The sequence below is a fragment of the Apteryx mantelli genome, chromosome 3, assembly GCF_036417845.1.
Source record: "Apteryx mantelli isolate bAptMan1 chromosome 3, bAptMan1.hap1, whole genome shotgun sequence".
NCBI classification, from domain to species: Eukaryota; Metazoa; Chordata; class Aves; order Apterygiformes; family Apterygidae; genus Apteryx; species Apteryx mantelli.
The window spans coordinates 46000061-46017391 of NC_089980.1; the positions used below are offsets into that span (position 1 = coordinate 46000061).

The 17331-nt window shown below is 37.0% G+C and overlaps 1 protein-coding gene and 1 long non-coding RNA gene across 2 annotated transcripts in view; one reads left to right on the forward strand and one right to left on the reverse strand.

The window, feature by feature from the left end:
- The first annotated feature begins 5228 nt into the window (after nt 1-5228).
- On the forward strand, nt 5229-8015 carry NLRC4 (NLR family CARD domain containing 4). The gene is made up of 4 exons (XM_013943761.2): nt 5229-5265; nt 6158-6250; nt 6593-6760; nt 7699-8015. The coding sequence occupies exons 1-4, from the start codon at nt 5229-5231 to the stop codon at nt 8013-8015; spliced, it is 615 nt and encodes a 204-aa protein (XP_013799215.2).
- Nucleotides 8016-10033: 2018 nt separating this feature from the next.
- LOC136991667 (uncharacterized) overlaps nt 10034-17331 on the reverse strand; it is a 62661-nt gene continuing 55363 nt past the window's right edge. Inside the window, exon 3 of the long non-coding RNA XR_010883879.1 lies at nt 10034-10500. This is a non-coding gene — a long non-coding RNA (uncharacterized lncRNA). The remainder of the gene's footprint in view (nt 10501-17331) is intronic.

Below are 17331 nucleotides of genomic sequence, written 5' to 3' on the forward strand. Positions count from 1 at the left end.
AAGTTTTTCCTCATGTTCAGATGGAAGCGTCTGTGTCTCAGTTTGTGCCCATTGCCTCGCGTCCTGTCGCTGGGCACCACTGAAAAGAGTCTGGTCCCATCCTCTCGACACCCTCCCTTCAGATACTTGTACACGTTGATAAGATCTCCTCTCAGCCTTCTCTTCTCCAAGCTAAACAGGCCCAGCTCTCTCAGTCTTTCCTCATAAGAGAGATGCTCCAGTCCCCTAATCATCTTTGTAGCCCTTCGCTGGACTTGCTCCAGTAGTGCCACATCCCTCTTGTACTGGGGAGCCCAGAACTGGACGCAGTACTCCAGATGTGGCCTCAGCAGGGCTGAGTAGAGGGGGAGGATCACCTCCCTCGACCTGCTGGCAACACTCTTCCTGATGCACCCCAGGATACCATTGGCCTTCTTGGCCACAAGGGCACATTGCTGCCTCATGGTTAACTTGGTGTCCACCAGGACTCCCAGGTCCTTCTCCGCAGAGCTGCTTTCCAGCAGGTCAACCCCCAAAGCTCCAGAGCTCTCCTCCAGAGAGCTGGAGTCCCCTGGGCCCTGTGTAGTGCAAAGGCACAGTGACGGGAACGGGCGACTGGGAGTTTGGGGCAGCACCCCAGAGCTCAGTCCCCACTGTTTCCCTGCTCATGCATGCCCCTGGCTAGTGCCCTATGCTGTTCAAGCTGCTCTGCTCCAAGACTTGTGGGTGACCTCTGTAACAATTTGGTAAGATATGTAAGCACCAGACCAAAAATCAGGTATCAGAAGATGTGCTGGCAAATAATGAACCTTTCAAAAATAACTTTGGGCTCTTTATTTTTCTTTGACCATTGAGGAAAACCAATATCCCAAATATTTTCTTTCTACTACGGATATGAAAAAGTGAATCCTTCCTTTTGATTGATCAAAAAGGATATGCCTCCATCTATCCATTGACAGTTTATATGGCTCCACCTCCCCATATCATCATGGTCCTCTGCAAACCATTTGCTTGTTTTTTTCCATGTGCAATCTTAAATCTGTTTTGTTATCCTGCATCCTTTCTCCCCTCCTCCCATTCTTACAGCTTTGCTCCCTCTCAACACCTGCATGCACGTGTAGCATGTAGTACGTGAATTTACTGGAATGCTTTGCAATATTTACAGCATGAAAAGGAAATCAGTCATCGATGTTCAGAATCTTGTTCTGCTTTCTTGGGGGAAGTCTGAAATCAACCGCTGTGATAGAGGAAGTAGGAAGAGTTGCTGGGGAGTTGTATTCCTAATTTCTCAGAGAAATACAAGTTTAGGCTAATCTTTATACTAATGGTATAAATCATCCACTATGAGATGGCTTTTACATTTGCATCTAAAACTGTTAGGTCCTCTCTTTGGGCCTGTCCAGGTATATCTAGTTGTTTGAGTTAGTAGTACTATAATCTGTGATAAAAGCCCCAAGTCCTATCTTCTTGGAATGGCAGGACTCCATGTTATAGCCTACATATAAATAGAATCCTGCAGTGAACCTCTTACTCCTGAATTGAAGGTATCATTTTTTTATGGAACCATTAAAGAGTGAATGATGTATATGCCTTGTAGAAACATTTATTTCTACTGGCAGGGAAGTATTTATTAACTTGACCATTAACCCTGGACTGAAGGTTAGGTTTTTGATAACTGCTGTATCCTAAAATTCCAAACAGTTATGAATGACAACTTGCTTTAGATCAAAGAACAGTGATATATTTCCACATATTTCTGGCAATGGCAAGGTACTGCACAACATATTTCTGCAAACAGTATATTAAGTAATTGCATAAGATGTAAACTTACAGAGAAGGAACCTGCAAATAATACATCATCAGCTTTTAACAAGCAGTAGCATAATTTGCTGCTTATTGAAAGAGGTTTTTTTAATCTGAGAGCAAACTGATGTCGGTAAATGTTTTTCTTTCTTGCTACTCCCTTACTTTAATATTTGTAAAGAAGAATGTTCAGAGATGTTTTAACTTCATTTTACTATAGAAGTTTGTCTCTCAGACTCTCTGGATGCCTTTGTCTGGCAGTGGGGAATTTGCGGCAGTTTATTTTAATTATTTCTTTAAACAAAAAAGAAAAGCCTGTGTGACATCTGCTTAGAAAACCTTTTAGAAAAGGTGTAATATATATGGTGATACTTTTTACCAGAGCAAGTTCTAATTAGTCTTTCAGCATTGTAAAGCCAGAATAGTTCTCCTGAACTTACTGCTCAGTAGTAATCTAGTATACTACTAATTAACATTCTAACTGTTTAGTATACCGCTAACTAAGTAGAACTATTACTAAGTAAAATTGGTGTCGTTGAAAAAGAAATAGATCTATCATTCTCAAAGTCCTGTTTTCCAAACTGGCCATTATTTTTGTGTGCTTAAGGTTGTCAGATTGACTCATCCTACAAGTAATGTAATTCCAAGTTATGGGAAGAAGTGAGACCACTGGGAATTCTAGAAGCTTTAGAATATTTAGGTTTTGCCTTAGAGAAGATTACTGTCAATAGCCTGTGCTTCTACACTTGGCATTTCAGTATTTTAAGAATTAAAAAAAAAGCTTGTCTAAACAAAGAGGATTTTTGGTTCAGTATACTGCTAAGTTCTTAAAAATCATAGTTCTACATACACAAGGATGGTGATTAACACTTAAAAATGAGCCCTGGGGGTTAAAATTGATAGTTCTATGAAAATATCTGCTCAATGCTCAGTATTAGTCAAAAAATCAAACAGAAGAAATTATCAGAAATATAATAGAGAATGAAAGAGAGAGCATTATTATGGGCTTGTATAAATCCATAGTGCACTTGTATTTTAATACTGGGTTCTGTTCTAGCACTCCATCTCAGAAAGGATATAACAGAAATGGAAAAGATCCCAAGGAGTGGAACATCTCATAGAGGGCATTACTGGAGAGAGGATACTGAGCTTGATGGACTTTAAATCTGACCTGCTACATATTTTCTCAAGTATAATTTATTTTCTCAGTTGTATCTATTAAGATTAGGTAATTTTATTTAAGGTAGCTTTATTTAATTTTATGTAATAAATGCATGCTTTTAAATGTTGTTTTTGTAAACTCTTACTTTGATTCCAATTTCTATCCAAATGTATCTTGGCATCACTCAAAGTAAAAATAAATAAATAAATAAGGTATGCCTCATTCACTCTCCTTAATGATAAAAATATAAAAAGTAAGAATATGCATATATGCATTACACTATGAAACTATTTATGTAAATGTGAAAAATAAACTATATCTTTCTGATTATCAACAATAATGACCAAATATAAAGGATGTATTTAAATTATTATGCTAGTCTTTGAGAATGATCTGCTTCTTAGAAGAATATTTAAAGTGCACAAGTTAAAATCAATAGCTAAAATTGGGATTTCCTGCTTATTGATTTGAATCATGGTTTAAAATGCATGATGTTAAATCAAAGTATCTTTAGTCAATTCACCTGGTTAGAATATAGTTGTATCTGACCTGTTTCAGATCAGCATTTCACGAAAGGTCAATTTTTTTTCTTATCTGGGGAAAAAAGATAGTAATATTTGGAGTATTCAACTTCTTGACATGTTTTGTTTTTCAGTCTGGATATTATATTCTCTGATGCATAGTTCAGGCTTTGAAACTTTCAGTCTGAACAAGTAAGATTTTTAACACTACAGTTTCTTCAATGTTAGATGTAAATAGTAATAAAAAAATTAATAACCTTAAAAAGAAAATGTCTTTTTAAAAAGCAATTCCTTTTAATTGCTACATTTATGTACTACTTTTATATTATGGTTGTTCATTAACATTGTAAAAAGTCTTGCTCTGAAAGTTTTACAGGTAACCTTTATAGAGAATCAAAATTTTTTATTTCAACTTATTACACATAGAAATTTTTGGATTAATCATTTTTTTATGACAAAATATTTTTCTGAGCTGGACGTTTCTTGTATAACCTATCTTAAAGTCACTTCTAGAGCTTATTCCAAAATATTGTAGATAACTTCAGACTTCTAAAGACTAATTTCTCCCTTTTCCCCACAATTATACAGAAGCTTAAATTCCTTAAACAGATCCCTGAAAAAGCTCTTATTTATTGTAATACTCAAGGTCTGAATAACTTAGAGGAGTGAAAGTCCAGTTGTATTTTGATATGTGCAGATAAATGAGCCCCCCATAATCTATTTTAAGATTCCATGCAATGCAACTCCAAACTTGCACAAAACCTGAAATTCTCAAAATGCAGCTCTTTCTGGAGAAATGCTTGTGTCACATATAAGTCTTCCTGCAAAAGACAATCACATGCCTACCCTAGTTATTACCATTGTACCTCAAACCTCTCCTGGAATTTGTGGAAGGAAAGAGAAGAAATCATTTTAATGGGGTGACAGTAGTACAAATAAGGATAAAGAAAAATCATTTAACTAAAACAGATGCACTCAGGTTAGCAGAACTAGTGAAATTCACTGTTGAATATATAAGGAACAAGCTGAAAGAATCATTGAACCATGGACACTTGTGTTTGAAAACTTCTGGAGGCAGGAAAATAGAAAACTCACTAACTTTTGCTCTTCTAAGGAAGTTATAGACAAGCCAACCTCACTTGGATACTGAGAAAAATTTTGAGACAGATTATCACACAAAATTTCTGCAAGCACTTAAATGATAGAGATGAAAGATGGTGTGAACAAATCACATCAGACATCTCCAGGAAACTTTTCTGACAGGATAATAAGGTAGAGAAGGGGACAAGATGAGTTTGGATATATCATAACTTTAATGAGTTTTTTAACACTATCTTGTACAACATCCTTATAAAGATGCTAATGAAAGATATGTAAAAAAAATGAGTGCACAACTGATTGAAAAATTACTTTAAAAGAGTAGTCACACCTGTTTCACTAAGTGAGAGAACATTTCAAGTATAATCAAATAAGTCTTTCCTAGTTCTAACCAGTATTTTAACTGGTGTCTTAAATGACAGAATGGAGATTCTGCTTGTAAAATTGCAGATGATACCAAGTTTGGAAGGTTTACAAGGCCTTTTAGAATAAAGAACCATAATTAAAATTGGATACATTTAAGGGATAGTCCAAAAACAGTAGGTAATTCAATATAGACAGGTGTAAAGGGCTGTGCCTGGGAAGGAGACATCAACTTCACAAATACAAAATAGAGATCATCTGTGTAAAAGAAAAGAATCTGGGGTCTTCTGTGGATTACAAATATGACTGGAAATATGCTTTTGCAAAAAATATGTGCTGGTGAGTCCTGAGTAACAAATCTGTGCCCAGCCTTGAACATCATAATTAAGAAAGGTATAGAGAAATGGAGAGAGAGCACCAAGAACAATAAGAGGTTAAGAAAACATGACTTAAGAGGAGTGGTTTAATTTTGTTTTGATTGAGAGAGAAGTCTGAAAAAGTTACGCTAAAGTTTTTGTGTTCTAAACATTGCTAGAAAGAGATGATAATCAACCATTCGTCTTTGTCCACTGGGAGAAGTAGCAGCTAAATTTGCAGCAAAAAAGATTTGCATTGGATACTGAGGGATACTTTCTAAAGCTAGGAATAGTACCTAAGGAGAATTTGGAAGAATTCAAAGAACAAGATAGATAAATATCTATGAGGAGTGGTTTAGGCTCATCAGTATCCTGCCCCATTACAGATTGCTTAGATTATGAGGTCCCATCTAGTCTCACTTTTCCACAATTCTCTGATCCTGTAAAATACACACTTTTATAAAAACCTTGACCGGTTTGTGAAGCAGGAGGTTGAAGTCTGTAGGGCCTAAGCCACAACAGACTCCTGTATATTTAGACAGCTTTGTACTGCTTCTGTGTTGCAAAGATGTCTTAAAGCTGGCTGTCGTCTCCATTGAAGATTCCTTTAGCCATAAGAGTCTAACTTATACAGAACCATTATTTCAGCTCTTATGGCTGGCCAGGCCCTTTATTTTTTCAGTTCATGGAGACACATTTAACAAGAGAGCACAGCTTGCATCAGAGAGGTATCAAACAAATGAGAACAACCTAGAAGCTTTTAAAAAAATCTCGTCTTGCTGTTTCATTTAAAAAAACAAAACTCAGGTGCAATAGAAGACAAGTCATGCTGCACTAAATACATGTATAACAAACTTCTTTTTTTCCTCCCATAGCTCAGAATCTTTGTAATTTGCCAAAACCAAATGTACTTGATTTGTCTGAAAATTATTTAGAAAAGGATGGAAAAGATGCTGTCCACAAACTTCGTAAGACAGATTTCTTGAGATAAATCATTTAAATTGGTGGCTGAGCTTCAATTTTGGGACTTATCCAGCTAGAAATTCAAGAACTTGTTCCTCATTTGCTTTTAAAGTAAGATATAATTGGTGTCCTGAAGCATTTCCTCTTAGTGAATGGAAAGAGTTTCTAGGAGTGAGGAGTTTTGTATGCAATTGGCTACTCTGTCATTGCTGCCAAAGCAAGTGTCTTGAAGTCTTTAACCTACCAGTATTGTCTTCACTGTTGAAATTCAATCTGGTTTAATCTTTTTAAGTGATTTTACAGTGAGCTGTTATAACCAAAAAATTACACTTGTCATTTGCAATTAGTTGATGATTTAAATTTCCTACCTGGTATGAAAGTCCTGATGCTTCCTTGGGGAGATGATGTAAAGGTTTGCCTAACAAAATTGTTAGAACTATTAAAAACGATGCCACAGCTGACCAAAGTTGGATTGAGGAAATGGAGCCTTACTGATGCGCAAATCAGAATTCTAGGTAAGTAAAGGTACCATGGAAGAGCAAAAAATGAAGGACAAAACCCAGGTAAAACCAAATCAAAAATAGTTCAAAAAACCCAGCAATTTTTAATAATGAAAGTGAAATAGCAGCAGGCCTGGGTAGAATATATATATGTATGTATGTATGTATAGAATTATATGAGCCAAATAATGAGCCACATTTTCTATTCAGTGAAGACCATTTTTACTCTGTAAGTAGTGCAAGGGACACTACAGGCAGCTGGAGATTACTTGAGAGGAATCTCCCAGAGAGGAAAAAATCTTCACTGATTCAGGGAATTACAGTATCTCCTCCATAAACATCACAGGAATACAAGAAGTGTCCTTGTTGCATCTTTTTACATCAAATCTTCCACTATCATAATGTCTGTATGTATACTGAATGTATGTCAGTATGTTAAAAAAGACCAATACAGTCACATTCTTAATACTACTATAACTTTTATCAAGGGAGATAGCTGAAGGTCAGGGAGATATAAAAACTACATGAAGCCACATTATTCACCACTCCTGAGCATACAGTGGAAATGAAATGTCAAATCAAAGAGAATCTTCATGAGCCTGATCTTGCAATGCTGTTTGCATGGGTGATCATGAGCAGCAGTTCATAGCCCCATTTAAGTGAATGACCTCTGTGTAGTTAACAACATACTGTAGGATTAAGTTTTAACAAGGAAGAATATTTCAGTCTAGATATAAAAAACTTTGTGATATGTGGTTGCTATGCTTTACTTTTGTGGTTCTGACTAAGAAAAAAAGTAATATGCAAACACATTTAAATTCTATTCAGGGTGTTATTTTTAAGCACAGAAGTTCTAATGAATTCAGTAAGACTCAATTACTTCAATATGAACAAGAATCATTCTCTTCATTAGGGTTTGAAGTAGAAATACATAAATAAATATATGTTCACAGGCAGTTTTTTTGAGAAAAAACACTTGGAGAACCTTCAGCACTTGGACTTGGCAATGAATTGTGTGAGAAGTGATGGCTGGCTTTCCTTCATGCATCCACTGATCTGTCTCAAGAAGCTGATATTTTTAGATTTCAGCAGCAAACAAGACTGGGTGCCAACATCACTGTTAGTCTGCAAATTAAGTCAGGTACTAACCACACAGAGTTCTTTAAAGGAGATTAAAGTGACTGGATGGACGTTTGATAGTTGTGATCTGGGACTTATTAATGGTGCAAAAGTAAACTGCCAAAAACAATTTCAGCTAGCACATTCTTAAACAGAACCAGCTTTCAGAGCAGGTATTCACTTACAATCTTCATTATTTGAGAGATGCTCTTATCTATAACCACACACTGAATCAGAAGCTTTAGTATTACTTGGATCTCCTGGTCTGTCAATGAGCCTGGAGGGAGAATAATATCACATTTTCTTCTAGGAGAAACAGGTCAGGTGAAAGTGAGATAGAGATCACCATTTATCAGCTCAAAAGCTTGCAAACTTGAATCCTTAATGGACTTTCCAGTCTTTAAGTGGTTTCAAAGAGTGTGTACTTTATGTGTGTGTGTGCTTTCTATGAGCTAATTCTTATTAGCATTGATGTTAACTGTGTAGATTATAGAAAGCTTTTAATAAAAAGGCAGCAAAGACTGAAACTTGATGGATAATAGGCAGATGTTTTACAGAATTTTTTTCAGTTACATAGTATAGTTGTCTGATGTAGCACAGAGAAGCTTTTGGCAGGAAAGGACTATTCTAGTGTGATTACACCTCTATGATATACTATAGGAAAATTTGATCCAGATAGAGAATATGCCCACGAGAAGTTAAACCTCTAAAATAATAGCAGTATGATTAGAGCCTATTAGCTCTATAAATGAGGGCATGGGTACACACAAGTTACTGTGACGTAAACAAAGAGGTAAACTTGCAGAACAAGAGCTATGCTGCAGTTATTATCCATAAATAAATTCTTATCCCACAGTAAAACACCAGATATCTTATCTCAAGGGATTTTTACCATCTTTAATCTACCATCATTTTGGCTTGTGAAAAGAAGTCAGCATTTATTGATTTCTTTCACAGTAAGCTACCTCACATTTTGCATGGGGTAGGAATTTGCATACAGATATTATAACAAAGTTGCAGGTATACTCTTAAGTTCACATCTTGGTCTACTTCACAGCAAGTTGTTTCTTTCTGATACCTGAGGTTCCTGGTGTAGACAAGCTGGAATGCAGACTGCCTCTTGCTATGATTCAACAAATATCCCAGCAGAGAGCAGTATACACAAGGTAGCTCCAAACACAGCAAAAGAAACCACCTCTCTGGTGGCCCACAGAAGGTGGCACATTTGTTTCCAGTCTGCCACTGAGAGGAAGAAACTGGAGTACAAGTTAGGGCTGCTGTTTCATCTCTCTAGGCAGTTTTGAACCATGGATGCTAATACATCATGAACCCATTAACTCTGTGTTAACTTGTCATGAGAACTTGTGCTTGTGAGTTCTGCTTTGTGCCATGGATTGCTTCAAAGCTGTTTTATCTGTCTCACTGTGCCTTGCCAGAAAGAAATAAATACAGCATTTTCCCTGTAGTTAGAATCCTTCAAAGGCATGACCCCAATTCAGCAAAGCACTGAAACATGCTTAAGTTATCTGTATTGACAAAAGCATGTAAGCACATATTTAAATTTGAGCTTTATACACCACTGCATCAGATTCTTAGTGCATAAATATTTCTTCAAAAATTAATAAAATCAATTTCCCTATCTCAGGTTTTTACTCCCAGCACCAACTCTCACAAAATGCTTGTATGTCTGTGTCCTGAGCTATACTATGTTGCTTTGTGCTATAGTTAGCACATGCACATCCTTTTAGGAAAGATGTCAATGACTTCAGCTATAGTTTGCTATGAATGGATGAGATCTGGCTGCAGTCTTTATGCATATGTCCTTTCACCACTGGCACATATGGAGCTTCATATCTGTTTATTTTTTCCCCCAAACATTTGCATCACCATGTTCAGGTGACACGGTCTGCTTAAGGAAAAAAAAAAAAAACACATTGGAAGGGAACAACTGATGTACACTGACACAGACTAGAAAAATACTTTTTTTCAAGCAGCCAAACCCTCTGTAAAATGCATAGACTGAAAATTGAATAAAGCTGAATAAAATAGAGAAATGAGTTTAAAATTAACAGGGTGCATTGATGGAAACAGACACATGGATTTCCTTAGTAAATGCTTATTTTTTATTTTGACTCAGAAAGAAGATGTCAAAATAATACAGCTTAAAGAACACAGTCTGATCAACTTTTAGAAATTTCTATCCTTCCAATTGCTCAGTTGCTCAGCAGGGCATACATATGCTTCAAAGCTCTATTTCAGATTGGTCAAAATGTAAAAGGATTCCCAAGCTCTGGGTAACCCCTGCATGTCTCTTCTCAGAGCTGTTTTTACTTTCTGTCCTTTCTCTTCCCTTAGCAGGCTATATTTCTCACAAAAGACTGTAGTTAATGCTGTCTAATTTCTCTCATAATTTTATTTCATATAATCAGAACATGTCTCCTTACATTTGACAATTTTTTCTTTTGAGCTAGGCTGAGGAAAACCTTTGGTGCCTCATTTTAAATTCCAGTAGAAAAAAACAAAGTCAAATGAATTAGAGAAAGCATTTTCATTCTGTCTGTTCTTGTATTGACTCTTTATCATTGGCACCTGATGCTGCAGACCTATGCAAACTTCTCGCCTTCCACAGCCTTGGTCTGTAAAAAAAAAATGGGTAGGTAAGCACACTTCCTCTTTTCTGGGGGATATTTAATTGCAACATACTGAGTGTTCATGTCTTTGGACATACAAATCCACTCTGACAGAAAAGAGATATTATACAGAACCAAAGAGTTCCATTAGGCCTCATAACTAATGTACCACTATGTGGACAGGTATTTGAAACAACCAATATACCTTCAAAGGGACTTCATTTTTCATTTACAGGTAACTGGGAAAACTCTGAAAGAAAGAAACTGACAGAAAAGGGTTGATAGCTATTGCTGAACCAGAAAAAGAAAGTATGAGTAGTCCAAACAGGTCGCCTTGTAAGAACACGATCTTGGAGAAATGGTGGTAAAAATTCAGACCTGGAGCTTGAATGGAGATGGCTGATCCTTTTTTGAGGATAATTGCAATTAAGGAACCTTGCGGAAAAGCTCAGAGTAAACCAGGAGCTCAGAAAAGATGTTGAGAAATGGGAATGAGCAGGAAAGTACTTCTTTCACACTGCAGGTGGTTTGGGAGTTTTGTTACCAGCTGGCATCTTGGCAATAATAGGACCTGGCAGGAAACCTGAGCTATAGAGGAGGCAGATTTGGATAAGACCTGGAGCAGAAGTAAGAGCCAGGTGTGGGCAAATGTCTGATGCTATGTCAAAAAACAAAGGGCTGTGCTGAGTACAGAGGCAGTCACCTTCCTAGAGCTATGATTGAGATATGTAGAGTTTTTCACTGGAGGAAGGGAAAGGGGAAGAGAGGAAAACCCCCAGTATTTATGACTTCCATGAAGTCATAAAAATGAACAAATGATGTTGCTCAGATAGTCTGGGACAAATCTGTGTAAGTTTGTTTTGACAGTGCTATCATATTGAACTGCTGTCTTCACTCACTTGTTTTTAGGCCCTCATTCCATTCAGCCTTATTCTTTCAGTCTGAAGATCTTTCCATTTTCCATGAAAAAAATAATAAAAACACGTATAATTTAATTATTTTAATTAAAGGCTTATTTCCCTTCTTCCCAAGGTGTTGTGTTGTCCTTTATCCCAGGGCGTCATGTTTCCAGAGATAGTGCTTTGCAGTGGCAGCCTTTCTCACTCACTCTGTGCTGATGTAAGTAAATACATGCAGTGCAGAGCCAAGGAAAATCAGGCACTGGAAATGTAGAAGATTATGTGGTATGGAGAACTGGAGAGTGTTCCATGTCCTGTGAGATCAGATACAAGTGCCACTAACTGTAGTCCTTGGAGGAATCTTTTACTTCTGGTAAGTAATGAAAAAGTCTTTGCAAGGGCTGGTGAAATAGAGGGAAAGAAAAGCAAGCAGTCTAAGAACAAAGGTTTAACCACTTTCAAAAATGGGTAACTGAGCCACTGGAAGACAGTTCTAAAGAGAAATCAGAAGTAATTGTAGCTTATGGATAGTCTCAGTCCTACTAGAATAAAGACATAATAGGACAAGACCCTGGTTGTTCCAAACACTGGAGTCAGTGAACAAGCCTACACACTGCTATGCTGATTTCCTTATTAAGGAAAGACCACTAAGACCACACATTTCAGTAGTTCTACACAATATTTTAAAAAGGAAAAATCAATCAGCAGTGTCTTCCCCTCTATTCCATAAAGCGAAGGAGCCTAAGGTGTATATAAAGCTGATTTTTCACATTTCCTCAGTTGATCTCTCTAACAACATCTTGGATTGTATTTTACTATATTTTTTACGTGTTTGTAGTAAGCACAGTATTGCTGCCTGAAATCATGAACAATTTTAGATTTATTTTTGCAGTCTGCCCCTTCCTGCCTAAAGGTCTAATGGTTAACAAGCTAAGTTATAATGCTATTGCTACACATGCACGATTTAGGGATAAAAAGATGCTGATGAGATACTTAAAATGTCAAAACATAGATATATAGAAAGCAGGAAACTGCACCCTACAGAAGATCATTGTTTGTTGTTACAATACTGTATAGTGTATGCTTTCAATGATTTATGAACGATCATTTAATCTGCCTTCCCAGTCCTCTGGATCTGAATTAGTCTCTTGATAGCTCTGATTAACTTGGCCCCCTTGAGTCATATAATGCTGGTTTTGCTTGTAGATAAGCAGCTTTTGGTTCGTTGTATTTGGACTGTTTCCCACAAGCAGAATAAATGTGTCCTTAATGCTTCTTACAAGTTTGTTAATCAGATTAGAAGGATGATTGTAATATTTGTAGATTACTATCCAGTATACTGCTAATCCATTATGGCGGTGAGGGAAGGGAAGTACACAGCATGGATTTGGGCATAAATCTCAAACAGTAGCACTTGTTAACCTTCAGCAGCTTATGTATTTTATTGTGCTCATTGCTAATTAAAATTCTTACATAGAAAGCTGGCTTCACCCTAGGCTTGACCTGCCTCATATGATGCACTGAGGTGGCAGTTGCCTTGAATGAGGGTAGTCTGGGCATGTGACAAGTATTCTCTGATCACCTTCCTTACTGTGAGCCTCTAATGACTAGCTAGCACGCAAGAAGAGCATTAACTTCCTCACTGTGTTAGTTCTGTTGTGGGCAAACATAATAGGTTCCAGTGGAAGGAAAATAAGATTGGGACTATTTCCAATTGTAGGGATTCCTTCACACAGAGGAAGCAATCCTTTAACTTTACTCCTTTGTGTTCTCTTTCCTTTTTTCCTTTAACTTTACTCCTTTCTATTCTCTTTCCTTTCATTCTCTGTGAATTTTCCCCATTTTTTTTTATAATACAAAGAGATTTTTAATTAAATGCATGGAACCCTATTTTGACTGGGAAATAGCAATGTTCAAGTCAATCCTGTGGAAGCTGCATCTGCTCAAATCATCTCAACTCTGGGACCTCAAAAATTAGTTTGGGATTTGGATTAAATGGTACCACCCACCAAAAAGAAGAAAATGGCAATAAACCTAGATTTGTCACTGTAAAATCTCAAAGAGTTTTCTCCAAATTACCAAAATATGATAGGTAAAACAGGAAAGGGTTGTTCCTCTTCCAGCCCATAAATGTCCCACTATCCAGACACAAATCTCATTGATCTGGAGACACTTGCAGAAACCTTGCTATTTCTAGGCCTATCACTTCTTCCTGGCACAAGGGTGTCTCAGGAGCTGTGCCCACAATCCCTTATGTTCTCTACTCAAGCCTGCTCCAAACAACTTCCAGTTGAAGGTTTGAAGGAAAGAATGCAGAGCATGCCTAGCTCAGCACTGTTAGGGGCAAGTCTCTCACTGGAAAACTCCCAGCTGTTGCCTCAAACCCATGGAAGTCTCCATGTGCAGGACAGAGGGGCTCATCCATTCAGGACAAGAGGACACATCAAGTCCCTTTGATGCACAAAGTTTCTTTTTATTCTGTACTTACATAGTGCCTAACAGAATAGGGTACTGGTACATGAACTGAATTCCTAGGTTTAACTTCAATAAAAATAATAATCACATCATCATCATCATCATCATCATCATCATCATCACTATGCTCTTCTCTTTCACAAAAAAATAAATCTAAAAGAACAGGCTCTGCTTTCTTTTAATTTTGTGAAAAATGCAAAGAGATAAACTTTTCAATCAGATATTCTAATATAAGATTTGCTTTTGGCTCTGTGAGCCCTCCCACCACTGGTTACTCAGTGTGACAAAACAAGAAATGAAAGTGGCACCCTAATTTCCATTAAAAAAACCTGTACACAGTACTTATTGGCTTTCTCCCTGCAAAAATCACTGTGAAAAAGGAAAATAAAATCTAGTGTTAAAATGAGTAGGTAGTTACTTTCTATTTGTTCCATAGGCTGTAGTATGTATTATCAGTGAATAAGTAATTAGGATATTTCCCAAAGTCATCTTTCTAGCTGTCTCCATTGTCTTTAGCTCAGCTCTTTCCACAGCAATGTTTGAAGATTTAAAAGGAATCTGCACATTTATTTCACAGATAAGCCTTGAAAACTCTAAACAACCTCTGTCCCAAAAAACATATAGTAGAAGATGAAAGTGAATTTGCATGCCTGGTAGGAAGCAAAGCTTTTCCAGCAGGATGTGAAAAGAAGTGAAGATGATTAGGAAGTTTTTCTGCAGTCTTTAGGACAAAACCAAGCATTTCATTAAAGGCACGGCTTGGAAAATGAGTTACAAGTCTGTAACTTTGACTGTTGTAATATATTGCTAGACTCAAAAGCAGGTATTTTCCCTGTCTTTGAGGGACTTTTGTTGGTGGATTTGCAAACACATGAAACATCTAGGCCAACACTTACAAGCAGTATAACCTGCTTACCTGTGTGAAGCACAGGTATGCTTCACTAATGTCTCTGGGAATTTCTCTTGCCACTTCAGTAGAGCCTTGTTTTCACTGCTGCTTCTCTGCTTCCAATTCTTGAACACACTGTCTCATCTTTAGTGGCATACTAATGCTAGCCTATGCCTGGCATATAATCACCCTTCAACTGTTGCACTAGTTCTACTAATCATTAAGAACATAACAATAACCTCTCTGAAATTTTAGCAAAGACTAAACAAAAATTTCACATTGAAGGGAGTTGAATAACTGAGCTTCTGCTCTACTAAAATGATCAATGACTGTATTATAGCTGCACTAGGAATCAGGAATCACTCCTCAAAATTCACTTAATTTCAAGTAGGAAACTTTCAGTGTCAAAATGGTGTGACAACAATTAGTTTTTAATTAAACTTGGCACTGAGTTTCCATTTATAAGCCTGACTTTGCTCCTGCAAAGATCGACTATAAAATTTCCATCTACCCTTTAAAGGTAGAGCAGTGTCAGCTTTGTTCTTGAAAATAGGAAGTGGCCTTCACACATTATCAACTGTAAGAGCAGAATTGCTAGCCGGAGTGTTATATATAAAGCCTGAGGAAAAAAGCAAACATAAAACATCCCATCTCCTAACCCAAAGAAAAGAAAGAGAGAGTATTTCCTTTACAAACATTTTAGCAGAAGTTTTCTGACAAAAATAGAGTTAATTAACTGAACTGTACTCAAATCAACAGCATTTTCTTTAGTAAGGAAGTAAGGAAGAACATTATATGCAGTTCATCATAGTGTGGGAAGCTGGAAGATTCTAGAGGTGGAGTTTTCTTTTCTTCCAGAAACTTTTCAGAAGAAAGTAAAAAATGTAACCTAAAATTATAGAGACTTGTGACTTTATTATACCTTTCTCAGTGTGATTAGTGATTGCTGTATACTTCTATTTTATTTTAGTTTAGGAGTTTCAATAAAATTTATAAAATAGAAATGAATACTGGCTTACATTTCTTTCAATGAACAGCATAAATTTGAACTTTTCTGTGCCTGAAATGCATATGAACTAGTTAACTTAATGGTCTGATCCAGTACTCCAAATAATTATGGGTCAATCTGTTATATTTGTTAGCAATCACTAGATGTCACTGTGTCTCTACAAATGCAGGTGAAATGGGCCTGGGATTGATTTATCAAGGAAAAATGCATATCATTAAAGTGAAATGCAAATAACTCAATTTCATATAATAGCTTCAAGTATTGTATCATTTTATGTAACTTCAGGTTCTCCTGCATAGGTCAAACTCTTAAAAAAGCAGACTCGTATATGAACAGCCAATGATCAGAAAACCAGATAGCCAGCTAGGAGGATGCCCTAGGAAAAAGAGATACCTCTTCATTTGTTTTGTATGCAATCCATAGTTGTGACTGCTGGCACCAGCACGTTTTTTTCAGGTTGTAGTTCGTTTTATATTTCTTTGTTTGCAATGTGTTGGCTACAAAAAAAATTGTACTCATTAATATACATGTTGTCCAATCTCTGCAAGTATTATATTATTAAAGTCCCAACCTTATTGCAATTAGAAACTATTCTCTTTTAAAAAATTCATAGTAGCCATAAATATCAGTTTCAGAGTGGAACTCAGCATGTAAACAATGCATGATTGAGAAAGAAGTTTTTTCTTTTCTTAAGTGAACATTTTAAAAAGATTGACTGTTGCACAGAACAGCTTAAATTGTGGTTTCCAATCTTCTATTTCAGCAACAACTTTTGCTCTAGTCAAGAAAGCAAAGGTCAGGCTGACTTTTAAAGCTCTAGTGACCATTGTACATATTAGCCCTCTCAAATACTTCACGAACTATTTAGGCTGCACAACACAGAGTGTAGATGTCACAGAGGGTTAAGATGCCTTGCTCTCAGGGACAGCAAAACACATTTCTGGTCTCTTGGAATGGCACTACCCCAGTCTGTAGCTGAGCTGTGCAGGACTGAACAGTAGGTAGAGCGGAGGCAGAAGGAGGTGCTCCTGTCAGAAGAGGAGGAAACCTGTGCCCTACTGACTGTGACATTTCAAAGTACTCACTAGAGTCTCTACACAAGTGCATGGCCTCTCACAATCTTTTTTGAACTGTTCTACCATGTGTTGTTGTCATGAGCTGCACATATGCAAGGGTCAGAAGGAATAAGTGGTGATACTCTCTTAACATCTGTGAACTTAATACCAGCATAAGCAGAAAGCGTTAAGACTGGCAGGTCCTTCTGAAAGTATGAGATGCAGCATGTCTTTAGCCCTGTTCCTATGGTTGCCACAGAACAAGGAAAGAAAGTGGTGGTGAAGCACCTTTTAATTTGGGGTCAAATTCGCATGATATGCCCAGTTACCTAGGCTGACACTTTTATAGTAGTGACAGGCAACAGTTGATATCAGCTGCAGTGTTCTGATTGATCAATCACAGCAACAGAGGCAGGATGGTCAGTGTCTTCAAGAAAATAAGAGACACATACTGGCTCAATTTGAGCCTGTTTTGCACTGGTATAAATAACTATCTGTCTTAACAGTGTC

Excerpts from the sequence above, each read along its gene's own strand:
- NLRC4 (XM_013943761.2), top strand. The coding sequence starts at position 5,229 with ATGACTGGAAATATGCTTTTGCAAAAAATATGTGCTG. Across the intron at positions 5,266-6,157 it reads TTTGCAAAAAATATGTGCTG|CTCAGAATCTTTGTAATTTG; the intron begins GTGAGTCCTGAG and ends TTCCTCCCATAG. Across the intron at positions 6,251-6,592 it reads AGATGCTGTCCACAAACTTC|TTGATGATTTAAATTTCCTA; the intron begins GTAAGACAGATT and ends ATTTGCAATTAG.